Raw genomic sequence first — 24,373 nt, 5'->3', positions numbered from 1 at the left:
AAATAAAGGGAGGTAATTTGACATAAAATCAGTCCATAGTTATCTACCCTGATTGGCTCAGTCCAACTAATGACAATAATGAAATTTCAAATAAGTCCTATAAGTACTTACTGATATAAATCCATTTTGATTACAATCAGGGGAGGTAATCAGATATAAAATAACTCTGGAACCTACGATTGGATCTGATTTGTCATGGAATCCAAGATTTATTGTTGTTGAAGATATTTTGGAAGTTTCTATCAAATAAAACCATAAATGAAGCCTCTATATGGCTGCAAAAGCCAAAATAGCCAATTTTGGACCTTTAAGGGGCCATAACTCTGGAACCCATGATGGAATCTGGCCAGTTTAAGAAAGAAACCAAGATCTTGTGGTAATACAAGTTGTATGCAAGTTTGGTTAAAATCAAATCATAAATGAAGCTGCTATTGTGCAGACAAGGTCAAAATAGCTGATTTTGGCCCTTTCAGGGGCCATAACTCTGGAACCCATTATGGGATCTGGCCAGTTCAACAAAGGAACTGAGATCTTATGGCTGCACAAGTTTTATGCAAGTTTGATTAAATTCAAATCATAAATGAAGCTGCTATTGTGCAGACAAGGTCAAAATAGCTAATTTTGGCCCTTTCAGGGGCCATAACTCTGGAACCCATGATGGGATCTGGCCAGTTCAAGAAAGGATCCAAGATCTTATAGTGATACAAGTTGTGTGCAAGTTTGGTTAAAATCAAATCATAAATGAAGCTGCTATTGTGCAGACAATGTCAAAATAGCTAATTCTGGCCCTTTCAGGGGTCATAACTCTGGAACCCATAATGGAATCTGGCCAGTTCAAGAAAGGAACCAAGATCTTATGGTGATACAAGTTGTGTGCAAGTTTGGTTAAAATAAAATCATAAATGAAACCACTATCGTGCAGACAAGAAATTGTTGACGGACGGACGCACGGACTGACGACGGACGAAGGGTGATCACAAAAGCTCACCTTGTCACTATGTGACAGGTGAGCTAAAAAAAGAAAATCAAAAAAAAAAATTGTAAGTCCACACAAAAATCTTTACCAGGTAGAGATTGGTCAAAATACACCTCAAAATTGGATGTAGCACGCATGTTGTACTACAGAAAAGTGGTCTCGATTTTTCCCTACGACTAGTAATGAAGAAGTTACAATACAATATAAGCTATTTATAGTAACAACAAAGGGAAAAAATTCTAAAGAAAGGAACTGTGCATGACACTTCCTCTCATGATGGTGTATAATTGTGCCAAGTTACATCAAAATCCCTCCATGCATGAAGAAGAAATGCTTCGGACAAAGTCATTCTTGTATCTGACCTTTGGCCTCTAAGTGTGACCTTGACCTAGGGACTTGGATCTTGCGCAAGACTGTCTCGTGGTGGTGAACATTTGTGCCAAGTTGTATCAAAATCCCTCTATGCATGAAGAAGAAATGCTCCGGACAAGGTTTTCATTCTTGTATCCTTTGACCTCTAAGAGTGACCTTGACCTTAAAACTAGGGACCTGGTTCTTCATATGACATTCCACCTCGTGGTGGTAAACATTTGTGCCAAGATATATCAAAATCCCTCCATGCATGAAAAAGATATGCTCCGGACAAATATTTTAAGAAAATATGATAAAGGGAAATAACTCAAAAAATAGGCAAGGTAGAATTATTGTTCTTGCACAATGCACTTCCTCCCAATGTGTTCTATCAGTGTATGAAGTTTGAAGAAAATCCCTCCAGTACTTTTGGAGTTATGCTCCGGACAAAATTTTTAAAGAAAATATGATAAAGGGGAATAACTCAAAAAATAGGCAAGGTAGAGTTACTGTTCTTGCACACTGCACTTCCTCCCAATGTGTTCTATCAGTGTATGAAGTTTGAAGAAAATCCCTCCAGTACTTTTGGAGTTATGCTCCGGACAAAGATCGTTGCGGACGCACGGACGGACAGAAGCACGCACAGACGGACAGCATTTCTAATATCCCCTTCGCCTTTGGCGGGGGGATAAACAAGAGATCACAGAGTGATCTTGGCACCCACCATTGAGCCATTTTTGAATGTTTCCAATTTCAAGACTAGATCAAGGTCAAAATCAAGGTCAAAGTTCATTTCTGTACACAAAACTATGCATGTGGTCCAAATTTGAAGCTGTAGCTTGAGAAATGTGAAAGTAGGTCACTAGATCAATTACAAGGTCAAAGTTCATTTCTGTACACAAAACTATGCATGTGCTTCAAATTTGAAGGCTGTAGCTTGGGAAATGTGAAAATAGGTACTAGGTAAAAATCAATTCAGAACACAAAACTATGCACGTGGCCCAAATTTGAAGCCTGTAGCTTGAGAAATGTGAAAGTAGGTCACTAGGCCAATCTCAAGGTCAAAGTTCATTTTGGTACACAAAACTATGCATGTGTTCCAAATTTGAAGAATGTAGCTTAAAGTTATAATACTGGCCAGCGAAATTATGTAGCGAATATTTTTGGAAGGTCATTTTTCTACAGCAACGCATAAAACATCCGTTCACGAAGACATTGACTGGATAAATTTACCTGTAAATTGACAGATTCCACCGATGGAGGCGGATATAAAAAATGTTACTTTCGGTTTCAGTGACACAACCGCCATCATTCGGATACGTCCGTGACTACGCTTAAGGAAGTGGGCTAATCGTACGGTCCCGTATGAATAGTGAAATAAACCGCAGGTGGTTATTTGTACGACAGTTTTGTATTACATTGTACTGAAGTCATTCAACTGGTATGTTTTCAACCGATTTCTTTACTTTTCTTTAATTTTCAGTCGCACATAAACAGGAAATGATTTCGAATATAGAAAAAGGCTAATTTTATGTCTGCATGCAATATTGTTGTCATCGTATGACACATATGCAGTAAATGTGAAAAATAAAAATGTCATCTATAGAAGTTCATATCATCGTTTGAGTATCATGTAATATGCTTACTTTTTCTTTCATATTTCGGTTGATAAGACTAGAACTAATTATTGACAATAATAAGTCCTCTCTCTCCCTCTCTCTCTCTCTCTCTCTCTCTCTCACTGAAAGACGCTGCTAAATATCTGAGCGTAAAACTAAGTAAATAAATGTACACAATGTATCTCATTTGGTCAGAATATGTTGATAACATCACATCAAAAGCAAAGAATTCACTTAGATTCATCAGAAGGGGAATAAACAAAAAACAAAAACAAAAAACATCTTACAACACAATGTCCGCCCACACCTTAAACACTGCTCCTCTATAAAAATGAGACTAACATTTACCTGTCTTCACTTGGTATCAGCAGTGTTCCACAAGATTGTAGGACGGCTATCGTTGTCCCTGTATACATAAAGGGCCCACGAAGCAAAGCTAGCAATCACAAACCTATTCTCTTACTTGCAATTGCTTAATTCCAACTGATGGGGCATGTTTTAATATCAAATATTATTAATCATCTAGATAATAAAATTTGCTTAATTCCTTCCAACTTAGCTTCCGCTCAAAACACAGTTGTGAATCTTAATTTTTATTAAATCTTAGTCAAGAATTTTTTATTACCTTGAAGCTAGTAAATAGACAGACCTAACAGTAATGGACTTTATCAAATCGTTTGTCAAAGTCGATCACAATCGTCTGGTCTATTATTATTATTATTATACCTGATTTATATAGCACCCTTTTCATGATCAATTTCACGTTATTTTAATATTGCACACTAATTTGTGTTTAAATGAAGGCTGGATCTAGGTGCTAGGAGGCGTGGGCAGTGTTGCATTTTCCATTACTGCTCATGAACAGACTCGATCAAAACGAGTCTGCAATTTTCACTGTTTGTATTGTTCTCAGTGCTTCCGAGGGATCTACTTTTCAGATTATATTAATCATCGGTGTCGACCAGACAGTCGCCTCCCAGTCACAGTCAGTCATTGACAATGGGGACTATCTAGTTCTGGCTAACATAACTTAACTGACACTGTTTTTATTTTCTGATGGTCGCATTCATTTAGTTATGGCGAAACCCCATTTTTTAACTAACCAGTATCAAACCGCAACATCTCGCACAGTCTCTCGTGAGAAACTCATGATGTCATGCAACAGTTCAGAGCACGTGATTATTCTTGAAAATCAGTATCAAAATTTTACCTATTTATGAATTTATATAATCACATAAAATCTATAAAACAACATACAATTTCTCCGAAAATGTCAATAAATAACGATTCTCTACAGCCTATTGGTTTTTCAAAACGAAGTGTACCCTGACCAGGTGACAACTGAATGACGGACAAAATATTGCAGACAGGGGTACCAATTTGAAACTTGTGTTCAAATTATGTTGCATGGATTATTTATGCCAGATCAAAAGGAAAATTGATTAGAAATATTGTATAGTAAAAGGTGAGTCCATTGCATTTGATAAAATTATAGCACGACAGACTTCTGGAACGAAGGTGTTAGGTGTCAGTACGGGATTCATTTTAGCTCAGAGATCCGTAACAGCATATTATATAAACATCTTTGAGCTGAACTTTTAGCTAGGGACTACTGTGCAGATGTAGACAAATTGATTGTGAAACGTATGGGACCGTAATACGAGCCACGCTAAATGACTGTTCATACGGGACCGTACAAAGAGTCACGCTAATCTATTTTAAGAAACAAAACAACAACATGTCTAGCACATTCGTATCGCATTTTCTGGTAAACTGCCTTTCCTTTTATTTAACAACAGGCTAAATTTTATAACATTAATGCATTTTTTGTAGAAATGGCACCGAAAAGCAAAATATTTGTAAATTTCTGCATTTATCCGCCGTTTTACACAAAATCCTATCACGGCCGACCAGCCATTGTTGTTTTCGATGTATTTAAATTTTTGTCACGTGACACTGTCTTCGTTGGTTTACAGAATTCGGCGAAGCCTGGCGAGTGAATTAGTGTAAAGCTGGTCATTAAATATTTCATGGTTTTATATCCATTCGTATCTCAACAATATTTGGCCATCCAAGTCTAACTAACGGGCAAATTTGTTCATTAGACTGTCTTCTACAAATCTACAAAGTTATTTGCTTTATTTTATTACTCAAAATAAAAACCAATTATCTCATACAACACTCTTTATTCATCAAGAATATGCACTGATACTTACAACGATAGTTAAACATACGCATGATACATTTTGTAATAATTTAATTAAATTCAGTAAAAGTATATTGACAATATTGGGAGTTGATCGGCCGCTCATGACTCAACAAGGGTCTCACCGTGTAGAGTCGTTAAAAGCACAGCAAAATCCGTCGACCGAGAGGAGAACAGACGCACCAACCCAAGGCTTGCAAAAACAACGCAACTGCGCAATCCATCGAACTTCGAATTGTGAATCCAACCCAGCCCGGGTGTCACCGGGATGCGGTCAAATGCACAACCCTAGCCAATGTAAAGCGAGGCAATATAACACAACGGACCACAAGGCAAAGCAATGCAAGACACTTTGTACTTTGTAACAGGTATCACTCAAACAACGCAAAGTAACGCAAGACACTTTGTACTTTGTAACAGGTGTCACTCAAAGGCAAAGCAACACAAGACACTTTGCACTTTATAACAGGTATCACTCAAATGCAAACACACAACAATTTCAATTGAACGTCGAGCTACCATTCCACCCATTTCGGGTTTCACCGAGAATGAGCGAAACCGCAACACGAGTCAATGAAAGGCAAGGCAAAGTGACACCACTGAGAGCAACGCAACATACGCAACACACGCAACACTAGGAATTGCCAAGTACTAGGGCAAAACCTTTTACTATCCAGTTAACACAAACTGGTAAACATATGATACCCCAAAGTACGCAACTTGAATGCAAACATACAGACACCGTATCCGCTCACCTCACGGTCGACAGAATTTTACCGCCAACATATTATGAGCGACAATATCCATCAAGCCAGTATTATAAATAAACACCTTTTACTTATAGTATTATGACAAGATGAAGAAAAACTAATATTAAGGTCTATCAAATGTCACAGTTAAAAAGCCAGTGTCCTACATAATAATTGTTACCACAAATAATAGCAGAATTTTCTTAGTGATATCCAACTGTGATCACAAAGTTTTTAAGTTCACATGAAATAATATTTACGACAGTCAATACTTCCTACAATTATTTTCCTGTCCTTGAATTTCATGTCAATACGATACATTTAACTTAAAAAGTGAAACTTATTCTAATAATTTTATTACTTCACTATTGTCTTCTTGTACATTTAGTTTATATATTTTAATACTAGAAATACGTATATTAATATCAATCAACTATCCCGTGCCTTTTTAAAGAAGTATAAAATCTTTCAAATTATACTGGAGAGTCTTATACAAATAATAGTCACGCCCATGCTAAACCGTTTTCTTAAATACAAAATTTATATACACTGCATCAAAATGTCTCAGTTTTTTCTTCATAACACAGATTGAACATCTCACGTTTGGAAGTCCTTGGTCACGTAACAAGATGACATCTAGCCCGTCATACATTTTGATGGCTGGATGTGTTATCTCCTGCAGTGTTATTGCTCTCCGGTATATCACCCTCATCAATTTACTTTGGCACGGTTTAACCTGCAATTGTAAGTAAAAGACGGCAGTACCTAACAACTCAGTCGTCAAGACCGGGTGGACAATAACAATTAACTTGAACTAGAACATCAACGTTAGCTATTGTTAAATAGATGGACTTTATGCAAATTTCCTTTACAACTTTGAACCCAATTTCATAAAAAATTCACAGATGATGTAAGATCAACATAAATAGATCAGTAAAGTGTATATAAAATACTGACAAAGTATTCTAGCAAGTTGTTAAAACTACAGTACTAGCCCGAAATTAAGATGCAAAACTCTATGTTTCAAAGTTTCCTATAATACAGGGTGTGGCGGGCGGGTAGTTTTTGACGTTACGACGGTGTAGCTAGCAAAATGTGAGAGAACTGCACGAGATTATTGGTATTTATATTATATCGACTGGGTACCAGTATCAATAGGAACCAGTTCAGATCAGCCAAGTGTAACAATATCGATGACACGTTTATCTACGAAAACAGACGACAATTTAATAACTAGAGACGGTAATTAACGAGCAACAATTTGAGAAAAAATAAATTAAATTATTTTAATTCTAAAATAATTTCCATTATTTTATTACTCAAAATAAAAACCAATTATCTCATACAACACTCTTTATTCATCAAGAATATGCACTGATACTTACAACGATAGTTAAACATACGCATGATACATTTTGTAATAATTTAATTAAATTCAGTAAAAGTATATTGACAATATTGGGAGTTGATCGGCCGCTCATGACTCAACAAGGGTCTCACCGTGTAGAGTCTTTAAAAAAGCACAGCAAAATCCGTCGACCGAGAGGAGAACAGACGCACCAACCCAAGGCTTGCAAAAACAACGCAACTGCGCAATCCATCGAACTTCGAATTGTGAATCCAACCCAGCCGGGTGTCACCGGGATGCGGTCAAATGCACAACCCTAGCCAATGTAAAGCGAGGCAATATAACACAACGGACCACAAGGCAAAGCAATGCAAGACACTTTGTACTTTGTAACAGGTATCACTCAAACAACGCAAAGTAACGCAAGACACTTTGTACTTTGTAACAGGTGTCACTCAAAGGCAAAGCAACACAAGACACTTTGCACTTTATAACAGGTATCACTCAAATGCAAACACACAACAATTTCAATTGAACGTCGAGCTACCATTCCACCCATTTCGGGTTTCACCGAGAATGAGCGAAACCGCAACACGAGTCAATGAAAGGCAGGCAAAGTGACACCATGAGAGCAAGCAACATACGCAACACACGCAACACTAGGAATTGCAAGTACTAGGGCAAAACCTTTTACTATCCAGTTAACACAAACTGGTAAACATATGATACCCCAAAGTACGCAACTTGAATGCAAACATACAGACAACCGTATCCGCTCACCTCACGGCCGACAGAATTTTACCGCCACAATAAATTTATAATTTATCCGCCAAAATTCTACGGCCTTTCAAACTCTTCTTTAAAAAAATCGCATCTTTTATGTAATCACCAAAAAACAAAACTGTAGTCCTACTTTCTTATACTGTATTCCATCTGACCGAAACAAAATGTGGCATAGCATCAATATCGAGCCTAATTATAATGAATTTGCCACCTGAATAAACTAACTTGCGGTATGGCAAATATTACTAAATCTAATCTTACAACTTCCCAAAGCTATGATTTTGATATAACTTGCATCAACAATTAGACAGTACAAGCTCCCCTTTTAAAGATTTGGCTGAAACGGCAGAAAAAAGAAACAAACTGCATTTTACTCAGATTAACGAGTAGAAGTCCTGAATTTACGATCATTTCTCTATTAATTGAGATAATTAATGCACATACAGAAGACATTTTGTCTGCGCTATAGAAAAATTTATGTGACCCGATTTCTACTCCTTAATTCTGAAATAACGGTTTTGATAGATACATATTTCATTGTTTTGAAATTTTGTATACGCATATTTGTTCTCAACTACGGACAAGTCTGAAACTTGAACAATTTGTATGTTAATCGTTTGCTCACATAAACAAACCAAAGTATGATACAATAAACAAAGTCTAAATATTTTCAACTCGTATTCCTCGTATATCGTGCACGGGAAGCAGTCGCATTTGATCTTTATTAAAAACTTTGTCGATAGAGCCCGCTTGTCTCGGGTAGCACAATTATTTCGACAGCTGTCTAACAGTTTATTTATGACGAAACCCGTATGTAAATGAAAAAACCCGTGCAGTTTGTGAAATTAATTTAAAGCCCTGCTCCCGTCCTACATTTTAACCTTGAATCGTAACTGAAAAAGCAAGAAAATCCCAACTATGAACAGTGACACCTGTCAAAATAGAGTCTATTTTATATATAATTCTATATGAAATACCATTAGTTTTGCGTGCAACAGTGTGGTACGTGCCTATTATAATCATGGTTGCATACACACAACAGAATTAATTGAATAGCAGCGGGGTAGGATTTTAAGCCTGTAATGTAAGTTAAATTTGTCTTTCACAAAACAACATACACTATAAGAAAATAATGTGATGGGTTGATATCGGTCATTGTTAAGGTAAACGGTAAGTGATTTTTTTTTTTTTTTTTTTTTATAATGATTTAATAGCTGTATTGTATGTAACCGAGGTATAAGTGCTACTTTTATTTAAGATTGTAACAATGTTTCGAACTCTATGGATCTACATCAGGAGCTGCTTGTCTGAATCTGAATAACTTAAACCAAAAATGTCATCGTGACGACCTGGTACATGTTCAGCGTATATAGGAAAGCAATAAAATCTGACAACTACATGATAGTTTGTACAAGATACTTATAACTGCCCTATTGAGGCAAAAGAGCTTTTAGATTTATTACTTATTATTCAGCAGTTGTTTAATAAGTCTGATCCCCAAACCACAACCGCCGCTAAGATTGGAAACAATTCCGTCAATGTTATGTTTGCTGTAAATCAAGTCATCAGTGACGGTGAAAATAAATACCAAAATCGGAATATTCACCCGGGTACTATCAAAAGACAAAATTATAAATCTTAGTTTGTAACAGAAAAAACTGAAATCCAACTGATTTTTTTTTTTGTAAAAATCATAACATTGTTAAATATCCTAATTCTTGTATGATGATATAGTTTTGTCAGACCAAAAACGGCGAGTAAAGATTGACCGGTAAAAATTGTCATCGTGACGAACCGGTACAATCTTAGAAATGTGACAATTTATTAGTGTTCAACTTTGATTTATGCAGATTCTAAAATCTAGCAAACTATTCAAATGTTATGTACCTGGTAAAGTTACAAATGAAAGCGACTTTAATTGATATGTCAACGTCCTCGTGTATCTATAAATAAGTTTTAATTTGTGTTCGCCTGTGAATTTAATGTTTTGACATACTTCTATGCTACATAACGTAAACTATTTATAAATGGTTAAATTGAACCTGCTGCGCATGAATGACGTAAACTGAGATCCGAAGTGACCTAATTATTGAACCCATTTATATTAACCGTTAATAAGATCGTTCATTGTATGATAAATGGTGAGTTCCTCTATATTCACCTGAAACATTTTTGTGAAATGAAACATTTTACTGAAATCTTGAAATTTAGCAGTGGGACCGGCTACTCGGTCAGTTTCAATATTATTTTAAATTTGCGTATTGATTATTCTGAATTCAGTGAAACGTATTTAACTATTACTCTTAAAGTGAACATAGCAATTCAATGAAATTAGAAGACAGTTTGTGTAAGAGATAAGATGTTCCAACTGTTATGTTTCCTAAACTGACAGAATCTGAGAAGTGATCCTTTATGAAAGGGAGCTCAAACAAAAAGACGAAAACTTTTGATTACTTAAAGACTTTATATGCGCGTTGAAATTTGTACACTTTACATCGTAAGCAAATTTGCGAATAAACCACGTACGATTACAGAAATTACAGTCATAATACATATGCATAAAAACTGATGTTAACTGGTTTAACCAGTATGTAATGGCCCATAAATTATTGTTTGACTTAGACCATGGAGCTGAAGTGCTTTGACGTAAAAGAAATTGATCGTCATAACTCGTGGATGAATAAATTCTTCTAACGCAATGCGCGATCTCTGAAGTTATACATATAATGCAATATCTCACCAATTTTGTAAGAATACCTGGTATACTGAAATGTAAGTGATGAATTCATTAGTAGATTTCTCAAAAAAAAACTTAATATTTTTCTGTACATTCAATGCGCTAATAAGTATTCAGATTAACTACCAAACCCTTGCAAAATACGGACTTTTGACTGTGCATTTCGGTTGTAATACCTAATTTATCTACTCGCCTTAACATTTAATTAAAGCTGACCCTGAATCGCTAAGTAAACATCTGTCGAGCGTAAAGTTTGTAAAGAAATGTCAAATACAGTTCAATTACTAGGTCATTCGTACCACAAGTTTTCAAAACAAATATTTCCCTACATGCAAAATTCTTATAAATATCAAAATATGAAAATCGTAGCTAGGATACAAAAACTAAATCTAATTTTACAAACATGATGTTTACAAAAACGAACTGTTGTTAGACACCTGCCCAGTTCTACCTTATACCCTAAATTGACACTGAAAAAGCATGGAAATCATGACTATGAACAGAGACGCCTGTCAAAATAGCGACTATTAAATCAAATTATACATTTGTGTATACAAAACCTTTGATTTTGCGAGCTAAGTGTAGTACATGTTGCCTTATGTCATCAAAAGTTATATACACAGTAAATTTGAATAACCGTGGAACCGAGTTTACTGATATTGTATGCCAAATAGAGTGTAAAGGATAGCCTGTAGACGCGTGCGTAGATATATATTTGCGTCGCCACACCCCATTCGTGAATATTATGAAAAAACCTAAGGCTCTATGTTTGAACAACAAACAATCTGCTAAATCTGTGATATTATTTTTCGACATACCGGCAGAAGATTGGTAACACCGTCAACAACATTCTCTTCTAAAGCAGCTGCACCTAGCATCCCTCTTGCCATTGTCCTGAGGAGCATACTGCAGAATATTTCTGTTGCAAGGATTCCTCCGAAATATCAGTTCCCGCCTTTGACCACGAGGCATTGCAATGATAAATCAAAACATGTAAATAGTTTTGACGTTACCGACGGTGTAGCTAGCAAAATGTGAGAGAACTGCACGAGATTATTGGTATTTATATTATATCGACTGGGTACCAGTATCAATAGGAACCAGTTCAGATCAGCCAAGTGTAACAATATCGATGACACGTTTATCTACGAAAACAGACGACAATTTAATAAACTAGCAGACGGTTATTAACGAGCAACAATTTGAGAAAAAATAAATTAAATTATTTTAATTCTAAAATAATTTCCATTATTTTAACGGTGATTTTTACCAGTATTATAACTTTAAGAATTGTGAAAGTAGGTCACTAGGTCAAAATTCATTTCAGAACACAAAACTATGCTATAGACCCTGTGGTTTTGGACAAGAAGATTTTCAAAGTTTTTCCCTATATAAATCTATGTAAATTATGAAAATAAACAAAGGGCCATAACTCATTCAAAAATTGTTGAATCAGTCTGATTTTCAGGGGGACACAACTAGGGTACCAATACATCATTCTGACAAAGTTTGGTCAAAATCCCCCCAGTAGTTTCTGAGGAGATGCGATAATGAGAAATTGTTGACGGAAGGAAGGACGACAGACCACGGACGCAGAGTGATTTGAATAGCCCACCATCTGATGATGGTGGGCTAAAAATACAAAAAGATAATATTCAAATTCAAACAATAAATCACTCTATACATGCTATATGAAACTAAACCATTATAAACTATAAGTTTTTATACTTAAAGTTTGGCTGTCCAATCAAGACAGACTTTTTCAACATTTAATTAAACCAAACATTTGTGCTGAATAGTTTTACAATTTTGAAATAATGAAATGCTTTTAATAAATACAGGATATGGTATGAGTGTCTTTTTCGTACTGATTTTTATCAAATGAGTTCAATAAAATAATAAAATGCTAGTCTCTGCCGAGAATTTTATCAATTTTATTCAACAAGTTTAATTGATCAAGGTGGAAAGACACAAAATATAATATTCTTTTTATCACATGTTAGCTTCTCCTGCTGAAAAATTAAATTTATCTTTTCTTTACCTATCTTTGACAAAATCAATGCGACAAACATCTCTTATTCTTAAAATGAGCCACGCCATGAGAAAACCAACATAGTGGTTTTGCGACCAGCATGGATCCAGACCAGCCTGCACATCCATGCAGTCTGGTCATGATCCAAGCTGTTCGCTGACGGTTTCTCTAATTGCAATTTGCTTTGATAGCGAACAGCATGGATCCTGACCAGACTGCGCGGATGCACAGGCTGGTCTAAATCCATGCTGGTCGCAAACACACTATGTTGGTTTTCACATGGCGCAGCTCAAATGATTCTGATGTCAAAGCTTTATCACACTAGTGTAATACAAATGTACGGAAATTATGTAATTACTATATGTCACTCCAACAATGTCAAAAATATAATAAGTACTGTTTCAATGTTTACACGCAAATTGATTTGTGGTCTTCATAGTTGTCAAATGGAAGAAACATATTTTACCTATAGACTTTCGGAAAACAAGAGCATATTACATGCTCATGAGTGTCTTTCCATACTGAATTTTTTAAACAAGTTCAACAAAACAATAAAATGCAAGGCTCTGCTAAGCACTTTATCAATTTCATTCATATTGACAACCAGTTTCAATAAATTGGATTTGGAAAGACATAGAGGATATTTGTTTGTTTCAGTGAAATATCAATTTTATTTCACAAGTGAGCATCAAAAACTGATATTTTCACGAGTGGCGTAGCCACAAGTGAAAATGACTTTTTTTTGGTGCTCACGAGTGAAATAAATTGATATTTCACCGACACAAACAAATTTTCTTTTTATTTTATGTGTAAAACTCTACTTTTGTTGCGTAATTTATAAAATGTCGAAATTCGCGGGAAAGGTCGACAGAAAGCATTACACAAATGACGTCATTTTAACAACGTCATCGTTATTATGGTCCCCGGTATTCATAACGCTCAATATAGAATTTGACGTCAACTGCGACGGAGGACCAGAACTAGTTCGGCAAAAACAGTGAAAAGTAAAAATGATAATCTACTGTTTCAAAACTGTGGATTATCACTTTTATTTCACTGAGAAAACTCTATATTTCACTGGAAAGCATAAAATAAATAAATGTAATATTCTTTTTATCACATGTAAGCATTTCATGCTGTAACATTGACATTTCTTTTTCTATGCCCATTCAAGTCAATTCAACCAATAACTCTCATACTTTAAACATTTTATGTCAAAGCTTTATTACACTAGTGTAATTCCAAAATAATTTAATGGCTTTATTTCACTTCCAGCAAGTCAAAGAAGTGATAAGTATATAACATTATTGCAGCAGGATTTCAAAGTATTGTTTCTAAAGGGAGAAAAAAAAACTAAAACACTGTAAGAACATGCACCTTTGATGTCAACAGAGTTGTGACATTTCCCGTCCCTAGATTTGCCACCTCATGCCACTCTTTGCCACTTATTTCCATGAAAAAAGGGTGGCAGTTGGTGGAAATAGGTGGCATTAGTTGGCGTTTGGTGTAATTCAGCTCTTTTTTCACCTAAGTGGTAAATTTGCCACCAAAAGCCACTTTATTTTGGTGGCATTTAGGTGGCATTAGGTGTAAATTTGAACATAGTTTTTCTTTATGGTGGTAGAAAGGTGTAAAATTGGTGGAAAGTAGAACATAGTTTTTTTTCATGGTGGAAATCGAGTGGCATTTAGTGGAAAATAGGGACTTAGCAAATTTTCTTGGTGTCGAATAGGTGGAAAAAAAACTTAGAAATTTTTGTGATGTTTGATTTAAAAGAGAACTGTAAGACATTGGATTACCCTGTACAAAAATCTTCACATGGACTCAGGTTGGAATCAAGGTATAATGGACTTCAGGCCTAATTGACACGGAACCTGACTTTGCTAAAACTGCACATTGACAACAGCTCGTAGAACACAAAATGCTCCCTGCCCCCATTTGATGCGTTCAGTAACTGTACAAGAAACAGAAATCATTTGGTCACTGTGCACTGGACGTTTGATGTACTACCTTTAAATCAATAATTATGGGCCATTTACCAGTCATAAGTGACTTCTGTATGAAATGTGATCTTAGACCAAAGCATTCTCTAGTTATTGGGCAAAAAAAGTTCTAGTGTTCTGGGTCAATGTGACCTAGACCATTGACCGACCTCAAAATCAGTAGGGGTCCTCTGCCGGTCATGATCAACCTCCCTATGTAGTTTCATGATCCTAGGTCAAAGAGTTCTCAAACTAACATCCGGAAACAGCTTAACTGTTCCAGCTCACTGTGACCTTGACCTTTGACCTACTGAACTAAAAATCTATAGGAGTTATCTGCTAGCTATGTTCAACCTTCCCATTCACTTTCATGATCCTAGGCTCAAGAGTATTAGAGTTATCATCTGGAAACTGTTTAACTGTTCCAAGTCGCTGTGATTTTGACCTTTGACCTACTGGCCTCCAAGTCAATATGGGTCACTGCTGGTCATGTCCAACCTACATATAAAGTTTCATGATTTTAGGCCCAAGCATTCTTGTGTTATCATCCGGAAACCAATTGGTCAACATACCAAATGACCGACAGACTGACCAACATCTGCAAAACAGTATACCCAGGCTCCTTCTTCAAAGGGTTTCATTAAAATCAGAATAAGTCTATGCTGACTCTAGCTGGACAAAAATAATATTCAGAATGGTATACAGAAAATTTGAATTTTCGTTCTTTTGTGAGACAGAATATTTATTGCTTATTATAGCTTTGCATTATATTCAATGAAAGACAGAAAAGGTGGAAAATAGGTGGCAACTAGTGGAAATTGGCTGTACTAGCTGAATCTGAAAAGATCATTTTTAAATGTGTCTGCAGTGTATTATTTCTGCATGAGAGAAAGTTGGTTAAAGATAAGATTAATGATAGATCAAGTTACAAGCTCCCACACAAATGTATAGAAACAACCCCAGGTGGAATTTGGGTCAGTTAAGATTTATATATGCAGGCAAACATCAGGTCAGATGCAAAGAAATAGTTCTTGCCTATTCTCTTCATTAACTGAAAAAAAAAGAAGTGTTTATAAAAAGGATGTTTTTACAATAGCTTTTCAACTTAAGGATTTGACACCTTCTTTAGCTGACCAAGAAAGTGTATGTGTGGAATCAATTTATCTGTGTAATAATACCAAATTTTGAAATCTGGCATTTGATGAGTCAGCCTGGGAGAAACTGGAAACACATTGTGAGAGGTAACAATATTATACTGTTTATGTTTTTTTTAATTATTACTGTCTTTAACATTGTCTTAATTACTCTTAACAAATACTTGAATTTGAAACAACATTTACCAAACTGCTTTGAATTTAAGTCAAAAAATCTCCTTCTATGTCTTAGGAAGTTTGGCAGATGGATAAATCCCAGATATATTTTCTGGAATATAGCTCAATCATGTTTATAACACTGTTTGTAAAATTGTACCATTTTGTAATTTTTTACATTATTGATTAGCACTTAGGATACAATATGTACTTTAAACTGTTCATACCAGGTACCTTCTGTGAAAAAAGTGCAACTTTGTGACATGATATGCCTGCCTGACTGTATATACCTGAGCAGCACACAGCTTATTACTGCATAAAAGAAACATATCAAGAACATTTTGAATCAGGTAAATATTGTATGTTTTTATAAAAGCTAATGTTTAAATAACCCTTATTTTTTAAAGAAATACACCAATTAATAGAAATTCCTGGCATATTATATGATAAATGTTAATTATAAATGTGATGAAAAACCCAAGTGCTATTACTACCTTTTGCCAAAGGCGGAGGGATATTATTTTTGGCGTTGTCCTTTCTTTTTTATCTGTCCGTCAGATTAACTGAAAATGCTTGTAATTGGAATAATATTTTTATAGCTTTGTCTATAGAATCACTAAACCTCATGTAATTATTATAAGCTCATTAACACTGCTCAATTATTTACCTAATAAAAGAAGAATTTCCCCTTGATTTGGTTAAAAATAGGGATTTTTCCTGCATCTATTGATGGATCTTCATGAAACTTTACAAACATGTAGATCACTACAGGACATGTGCATGTGCAATTTCCATCAGGATCACTTCAGTAACCAAAGTTATTGCCCTTTAATTGTTTTTCAATCCATAAATTCCTACATAACAAGTAATCCATTGATAAATATTCATGAAATTTGACACAAGTGTAAATCACCTTAGAGTAATTGTGCTTCCACATCTTTCATCAATTCTCAAGTTCTTGTTATTGATTCAAGATGCATATATTTCCACAAAACAATGGAACTGTTTGAGTGAATAGAATTTTTTCTACAATGTAGATTTTGATGAAACTTCTCATAGTTATAATAAAGATGTTGCATATTACTGTGAAATCATTTTTATTTTCGGGCTAGAACCGATGGGTGAATTTAAGACCGCGCTGTTATTTATTTTTTCATTTATTAATTGAAAATGTGCGGATTAAAGCCCGCGCGAAACAGTCCTTTTTTTACGTTTGCTTGAAATTTGATGCCAGCGAATTTAAATGATTTCACAGTTTTTGGCATAGATTAAGTTTGTAGAGTTCTTTGTTATGTCAGTGAGTTACAGTTTAGTCTTTTAAATTCATATATTTTCTAGAGGAAATTTACAATTTTCTGCAAAATTATTCAGAATGTTAGAAAAATATATCTATTAATAGATGACATTGTATGGTTTGCTGTTACAGACTGTGTGCTGGAAAAATGGCCCTACATCTGAAAGGAGTGAAATTTGGAGAGTCATTCGCCATCTACTTAAGCCATCCTGGAATATGAAAAAATAAGACTGCATTGACAACATCCTGATCCTCGTGTTCAGATCTTTTGTGATTTCTTGTGAAGAGTCTTTGATTTTTCATAAAAACAAAAAATATATTAATATAATTTGATTTTTGCTTACTACTGAGTTTTTTCAGATTCAGCAGGTGCAGCCAATTTCCACTAGTTGCGACGTATTTTCCTAATATTGCCAGCTATTTGGTGGCATTTAGTGGAAAATAGGACTGCCACCATAGTGGCGTTTTGGTGAAATTTTGTCTGCTTACTGCCACCTGTTAGGTGGCGATAGGTGGAAGTAAGTGGCGTTTAGTGGAAAATATTTTTACACCATAATGGTGGCATTTTAGTGGTAATTTGTCTAAATACTCCACTTACTGCCACCATGAAGGTGGCTATTGGTGGAATTAAGTGGCAAACACATTTTCCACCATAATGGTGGCATATTGGTGTAAAACTGTCTAAATACTCCACTTACTGCCACCTAAAGGTGTACACAAGTGGAAAGAGGTGGAATTTAGTGTAAAACGGGTTTGCCACTGTCCTGTTCATTTTTTCACCATTTTGGTGTCATTTTAGGTGGCATTTTGGTGGAAAATTGTCTAAATACTCCACCATTGAAAAGGGTGGCATTATAGTGGCAAATCTAGGGACGGGTTAGGTAGGACTGGGAAGATTACTCGGTTAATCGGATCTGATTCGATTACTATGTGAAACCAGTTTTAATTTTGCAAAACCGCTAATCCCTTTCAAACAATAAACATCACAAATCGTACTTTATTTTTATACATTTCTCTGACTAGCACATAGACCCGCAGTATATTTCTGCTAAAACACATTGAACATAGTCAATAGTCTCAGATTTGCCTGTCGTGATATGTGTAAAATAAAATAAACCAAAATATGACTTTTCAAACGATAAAGTCTGTAAGTTCCTAATGTAATCAGCTGCTGGAAGTACTTTGATACAGTCATCAGGAAAGAAAACAGAATTTTCAATATGGCGGCCGATTAACCGGTTCGGTTCAATTTCATACAAATGATTAACCGGTTCCAAAATTTTGAAATCGTCCTAGCCCTACATCTAGGTGTAAAGAAAACTTACTCTGGTTTTAAAACATCTTGTACAGACATGACTAAGGATGGCATCAAGCTGCATGACTGTGGGGACATATTCCATTGTCTGGTAACACATACATTCTCATTGACAGTAAGGCATCTCCTGAAAGTAAAGTGAGTTTCATCTGCTAAAACAAGCATACCCCAATAAATATGCACACCTTAGTCTCAAAACTAAGAGATAGCAATTTCTGCAAATGATGAAATATTTCAAATCATTATATACCCTATATTAGCAAAAAGTAAAAAAACTGTACAGGACAAAGTCAGAACTTATGCCAATAACTAGAATCATACACAGTAAAATAATCAAAACATTTTGCCTGAAGTCCAAAATACCAACAAGACTCGATTTTTGATATAAGCCAAGCAAATCTGACTTCAACTATAGACCAGTCCATGGCACAAATTATGGACCAGAACATTTTGTATAAGCAGTCATGTACAATAAAGCAAGTCTATATTATTTTTTTTTAGTATTATTAGGTAGGTAAGGTACATGAACAACTTAATTTCTTCTATTCTACAACAAAGCTTTGTTTGTTTTTTGTTTGTTTTGGGTTTAACACCATTTTGCAACAGTATATCAGTCATGTTATGGCAGGCAGTTAACCTAACCAGTGTTCCTGAATTCTGTACCAGTACAAACCTTTTTTCCGCAAGTAACTGCCAACTTCCCCACATGAATCAGAGGTGGAGGACTAATGATTTCAGACACAATGTCATTTATCAAATAGTAACAGAGAACATACGCCCCGCCCGAGGATCGAACTCGCGACCAACTCTCTTATCTACTGAGCTAACTCTCTTACCTACTGTTCAAAGCTTTGTTGCATTTCAAAAGTGGCTACTAGCTTTTCTTTTTTTTTTACACTACTTGAGTATTTAATACACTATGCAAGTATTTCATACACTTTGCAAGTATTTCATATACTATGCACGTATTTCATACACTTTGCAAGTATTTCATTTACTATGGAAGTATTTCATTGACTTTGCAAGTATTTCATACACTTTACAAGTATTTCATTCACTATGCAAGTATTTTATACACTTTGCAAGTATTTCATACACTATGCAAGTATTTCATTCACTATGCAAGTATTTCATACACTTTGCAAGTATTTCATACACTATGAAAGTATTTCATTCACTATGCAAGTATTTCATACACTTTGCAAGTATTTCATACACTTTGAAAGTATTTCATTTACTATGAAAGTATTTCATTCACTTTGCAAGTATTTCATACACTTTGCAAGTATTTCATACACTTTGCAAGTATTTCATACACATTGCAAGTATTTCATACACTTTGCAAGTACTTCATACACTTTGCAAGTATTTCATTCACTATGCAAGTACTTCATACACTTTGCAAGTATTTCATACAATATGCAAGTATTTAAACACTTTGCAAGTATTTCATACACTTTGCAAGTATTTCATACACTATGCAAGTATTTCATACACTATGCAATTATTTCATACACTTTGCAAGTATTTCATTCACTATGCAAGTATTTCATTTACTATGAAAGTATTACATACACTATGCAAGTATTTCATACACTTTGCAAGTATTTCATTCACTATGCAAGTATTTCATTCACTTTGCAAGTATTTCTTTCGCTATGAAAGTATTTTATACACTTCGCAAGTATTTCATACACTATGCAATTATTTCATACACTACACTATGCAAGTATTTCATACACTTTGCAAGTATTTCATTCACTATGCAAGTATTTCATTTACTATGAAAGTATTTCATAAACTATGCAAGTATTTCATACACTTTGCAAGTATTTCATTCACTATGCAAGTATTTCATACACTTTGCAAGTATTTCATTCACTATGAAAGTATTTCATACACTATGCAAGTATTTCATTCACTTTGCAAGTATTTCATACACTTTGCAAGTATTTCATACACTTTGCAAGTTATTTCATTCACTATGCAAGTATTTCATTGACTTTGCAAGTATTTCATACACTTTGCAAGTATTTCATACACTATGCAAGTATTTCATTCACTATGCAAGTATTTCATTTACTATGAAAGTATTACATACACTATGCAAGTATTTCATACACTTTGCAAGTATTTCATTCACTATGCAAGTATTTCATTCACTTTGCAAGTATTTCTTTCGCTATGAAAGTATTTTATACACTTCGCAAGTATTTCATACACTATGCAATTATTTCATACACTACACTATGCAAGTATTTCATACACTTTGCAAGTATTTCATTCACTATGCAAGTATTTCATTTACTATGAAAGTATTTCATAAACTATGCAAGTATTTCATACACTTTGCAAGTATTTCATTCACTATGCAAGTATTTCATACACTTTGCAAGTATTTCATTCACTATGAAAGTATTTCATACACTATGCAAGTATTTCATTCACTATGCAAGTATTTCATACACTTTGCAAGTATTTCATACACTTTGCAAGTTATTTCATTCACTATGCAAGTATTTCATTGACTTTGCAAGTATTTCATACACTTTGCAAGTATTTCATACACTATGCAAGTATTTCATTCACTATGCAAGTATTTCATATACTATGCAAGTATTTCATACACTTTGCAAGTATTTCATTCACTTTGCAAGTATTTCATTCACTATGCAAGTATTTCATACACTATGCAAGTATTTCATTCACTTTGCAAGTATTTCATACACTATGCAAGTATTTCATACACTATGCAAGTATTCCATTCACTATGCAAGTATTTCATTCACTTTGCAAGTACTTAATTCACTATGCAAGTATTTCATACACTTTGCAAGTATTTCATTCACTATGCAAGTATTTCATTCCCTATGCAAGTATTTCATTTACTATGCAAGTATTTCATACACTTTGCAAGCATTTCATACACTTTGCAAGTATTTCATACATTTTGCAAGTATTTCATTCCCTATGCAAGTATTTCATACACTATGCAAGTATTTCATTCACTCAGCAAGTATTTCAAACACTATGCAAGTATTTAATACACTATGCAAGGATTTCAAACACTTTGCAAGTATTTCATTCACTATGCAAGTATTTCATACACTTTGCAAGTATTTCATTTACTATGCAAGTATTTCACACACTTTGCAAGTATTTCATTCACTATGCAAGTATTTCATACACTTTGCAAGTATTTCATACACTATGCAAGTATTTCATATACTCTGCAATTATTTGATACAATATGCAAGTATTTCATACACTATGCAATTATTTGATACAATATGCAAGTATTTCATTCACTATGCAAGTATTTCATACACTTTGCAAGTATTTCATTCACTATGCAAGTATTTCATACAAATTTGCAAGTATTTCATTCACTATGCAAGTATTTCATACACTTTGCAAGTATTTCATACACTTTGCAAGTATTTCATTCACTTTGCAAGTATTTCATACACTATGCAAGTATTTCATACACTTTGCAAGTATTTCATATACTATGCAATTATTTTATACAACTGCAAGTATTTCATTCACTATACAAGTATTTCATACACTTTGCAAGTATTTCATTCACTATGCAAGTATTTCATACACTTTGCAAGTATTTCATACACTTTGCAAGTATTTCATATACTATGCAATTATTTTATACAATATGCAATTATTTTATACAATATGCAAGTATTTCATACACTATGCAATTATTTTATACAATATGCAAGTATTTCATACAATATGCAATTATTTCATACAATATGCAAGTACTTCATACACTATGCAAGTATTTTATACAATATACAAGTAGGTTTATGAATTATTACTCCCTAGAACTGGCCTGAACACTTATAAAAACAACTTCACCCTTAAGATATTGTTAAAGATACCCAGACATTAAGGGATGTATCAAAATTACATTGCATTTCTTCTCTCCTTTCTCAAATTTGCCTTTCAAGTCAAGAGCAGAAAGTTATTCTGTATCAAAGTTTTCACAATAATGTGCACAAATATTATCACATTAACACACTGGTTATTATTTAATCCCTCAAGCATATCACCCAATGTTTTCCAAATAGTCATCATCAGATAAACTATACATGATCCTCACCTTGATTTATTTTTCAGCAACATTTTCTGTAGTTTATTATTAGTCAGCCTGCCGGTAAGTACTGCCTGATCTTCCAAACATACTGACAATGTGTAGACTGTGTCCACATACAAAACTGGGTACCATTTCACAGATTTACCCAAGAACTCTAAAATCAACTGAAAATAAAATATTACAAATGATACTTCTGATTTCATACAACAAAGACAGACTATCTTCAAAACACTATTTCAACTTTCAGAAAAGAGGCACTGTCATGAGAATTTAGATATTTGATGAAGAGCTAGTCATAATGCTAAATAACCCTACAAATAATGTTCGGTCTACACTTTAAAGAAATTGCTGTTAAATGTTAAAAGAATAACAAAATCTTTATATGAAGTGGTAGGACATAAACTTCAGTTAATATACTGTTTGTAACAAGGCAGTCTGACATGGCTGACTCAGGAATTCTTGATGAGGTGATCATTTGACCCAAGTTTGATGAAAACCCTTCAAGGGGTTTAGGAGATACAGAGTGGACATAAAATGGAAGGCTCAAACCTTTGACCCTAAGTTGTGGCCTTGACCTTGAGCCGGCATGTCTGTCTCATAGGTTCTGCACATCTTTTTGATGAGGTGATCATTTGACCCAAGTTTTTTTAAAATTCCTTCAAGGGGTTTAGGAGATATACAGCGGACACGAAATGGAAGGCTAAAACATTTCACCTTGAGTTGTGACCTTGACCTTCAGCCAGCATGGCTGACTCATGAGTTCTGCACATCAGCTTGATGAGGTGATCATTTCACCCATGTTTCATATGAAGCCTTCAAGAGAATTAGGAGATACAGAGCAGACACAAAATGGAAGGCTCAAACCTTTGACCCTCAGTTGTGACCTTGACCTTGAGATGGCATGGCTGACCCATAAGTTTTGCACATTGCCTTGATGAGGTGATCATTTGACTCAAGTTTGATGAAAATCCTTCAAGGGGTTTAGGAGATATAGAGCAGACATAAAATGGGAGGCTCAAACCTTTCACCCTAAGTTGTGACCTTGACCTTGACCTGGCATGGCTGACTCATGGGTTCTGCACATCGTCTTGATGAGGTGATCATTTGACCTAAGTGTCATGAAAATCCTTAAAGGGGTTTAGGAGATATATAGCGGACACAAAAGTGTTACTGACAGACAGATGGAAGGATGGAAGGACAGACGGTGACCATTCCTATAACCCCCACCACTTGTGGCAGGGGATTAATAAACAAGAGGACCATGTTGGTCCTGAATCGCTCACCTGTCCCCACATGACCCAGTTTTGAACTGAGTATGACATTGTTTTTTTCTATTATTTGACACAGTGACCTAAGTTTTGAGCTCATCTGATCCAGTTTTGAACCTGACCTAGATATCATAAAGATAAAAATTCTGACAAATTTTCATGAAGATCCATTGAAAAATATGGCCTCTAGAGAGGTCACAAGAAGGTTTTTTATTATTTGACCTACTGACCTAGTTATTGCCGGCATATGACCCAGTTTAGAGTTTGACCTAGATATCATCAAGGTGGA

The 24,373-nt window shown here is 34.7% G+C and overlaps 1 protein-coding gene and 1 long non-coding RNA gene across 2 annotated transcripts in view; one reads left to right on the top strand and one right to left on the bottom strand.

Moving 5' to 3' along the window:
• Positions 1-24,373, bottom strand: part of LOC123565392 (CST complex subunit CTC1-like) — an 85,764-nt gene that overhangs the window by 61,117 nt on the left and 274 nt on the right. The window contains exons 2-3 of the mRNA XM_053549124.1: positions 22,823-22,980; positions 18,713-18,829 (exon numbers count right to left, since the gene is read on the bottom strand). Coding sequence (XP_053405099.1) covers positions 18,713-18,829; positions 22,823-22,980 — 275 coding nt within the window. The remainder of the gene's footprint in view (positions 1-18,712; positions 18,830-22,822; positions 22,981-24,373) is intronic.
• Positions 14,219-18,265, top strand: LOC128559020 (uncharacterized). The gene is made up of 3 exons (XR_008372034.1): positions 14,219-16,024; positions 16,324-16,443; positions 17,520-18,265. It is a non-coding gene; the product is annotated as an uncharacterized LOC128559020 (long non-coding RNA).

This window comes from Mercenaria mercenaria, chromosome 8 (genome assembly GCF_021730395.1).
Source record: "Mercenaria mercenaria strain notata chromosome 8, MADL_Memer_1, whole genome shotgun sequence".
Taxonomy (NCBI): domain Eukaryota; kingdom Metazoa; phylum Mollusca; class Bivalvia; order Venerida; family Veneridae; genus Mercenaria; species Mercenaria mercenaria.
The sequence above is the reverse complement of the archived record's forward strand: the minus strand, read 5'-3'. Positions and strand labels throughout refer to the sequence as shown.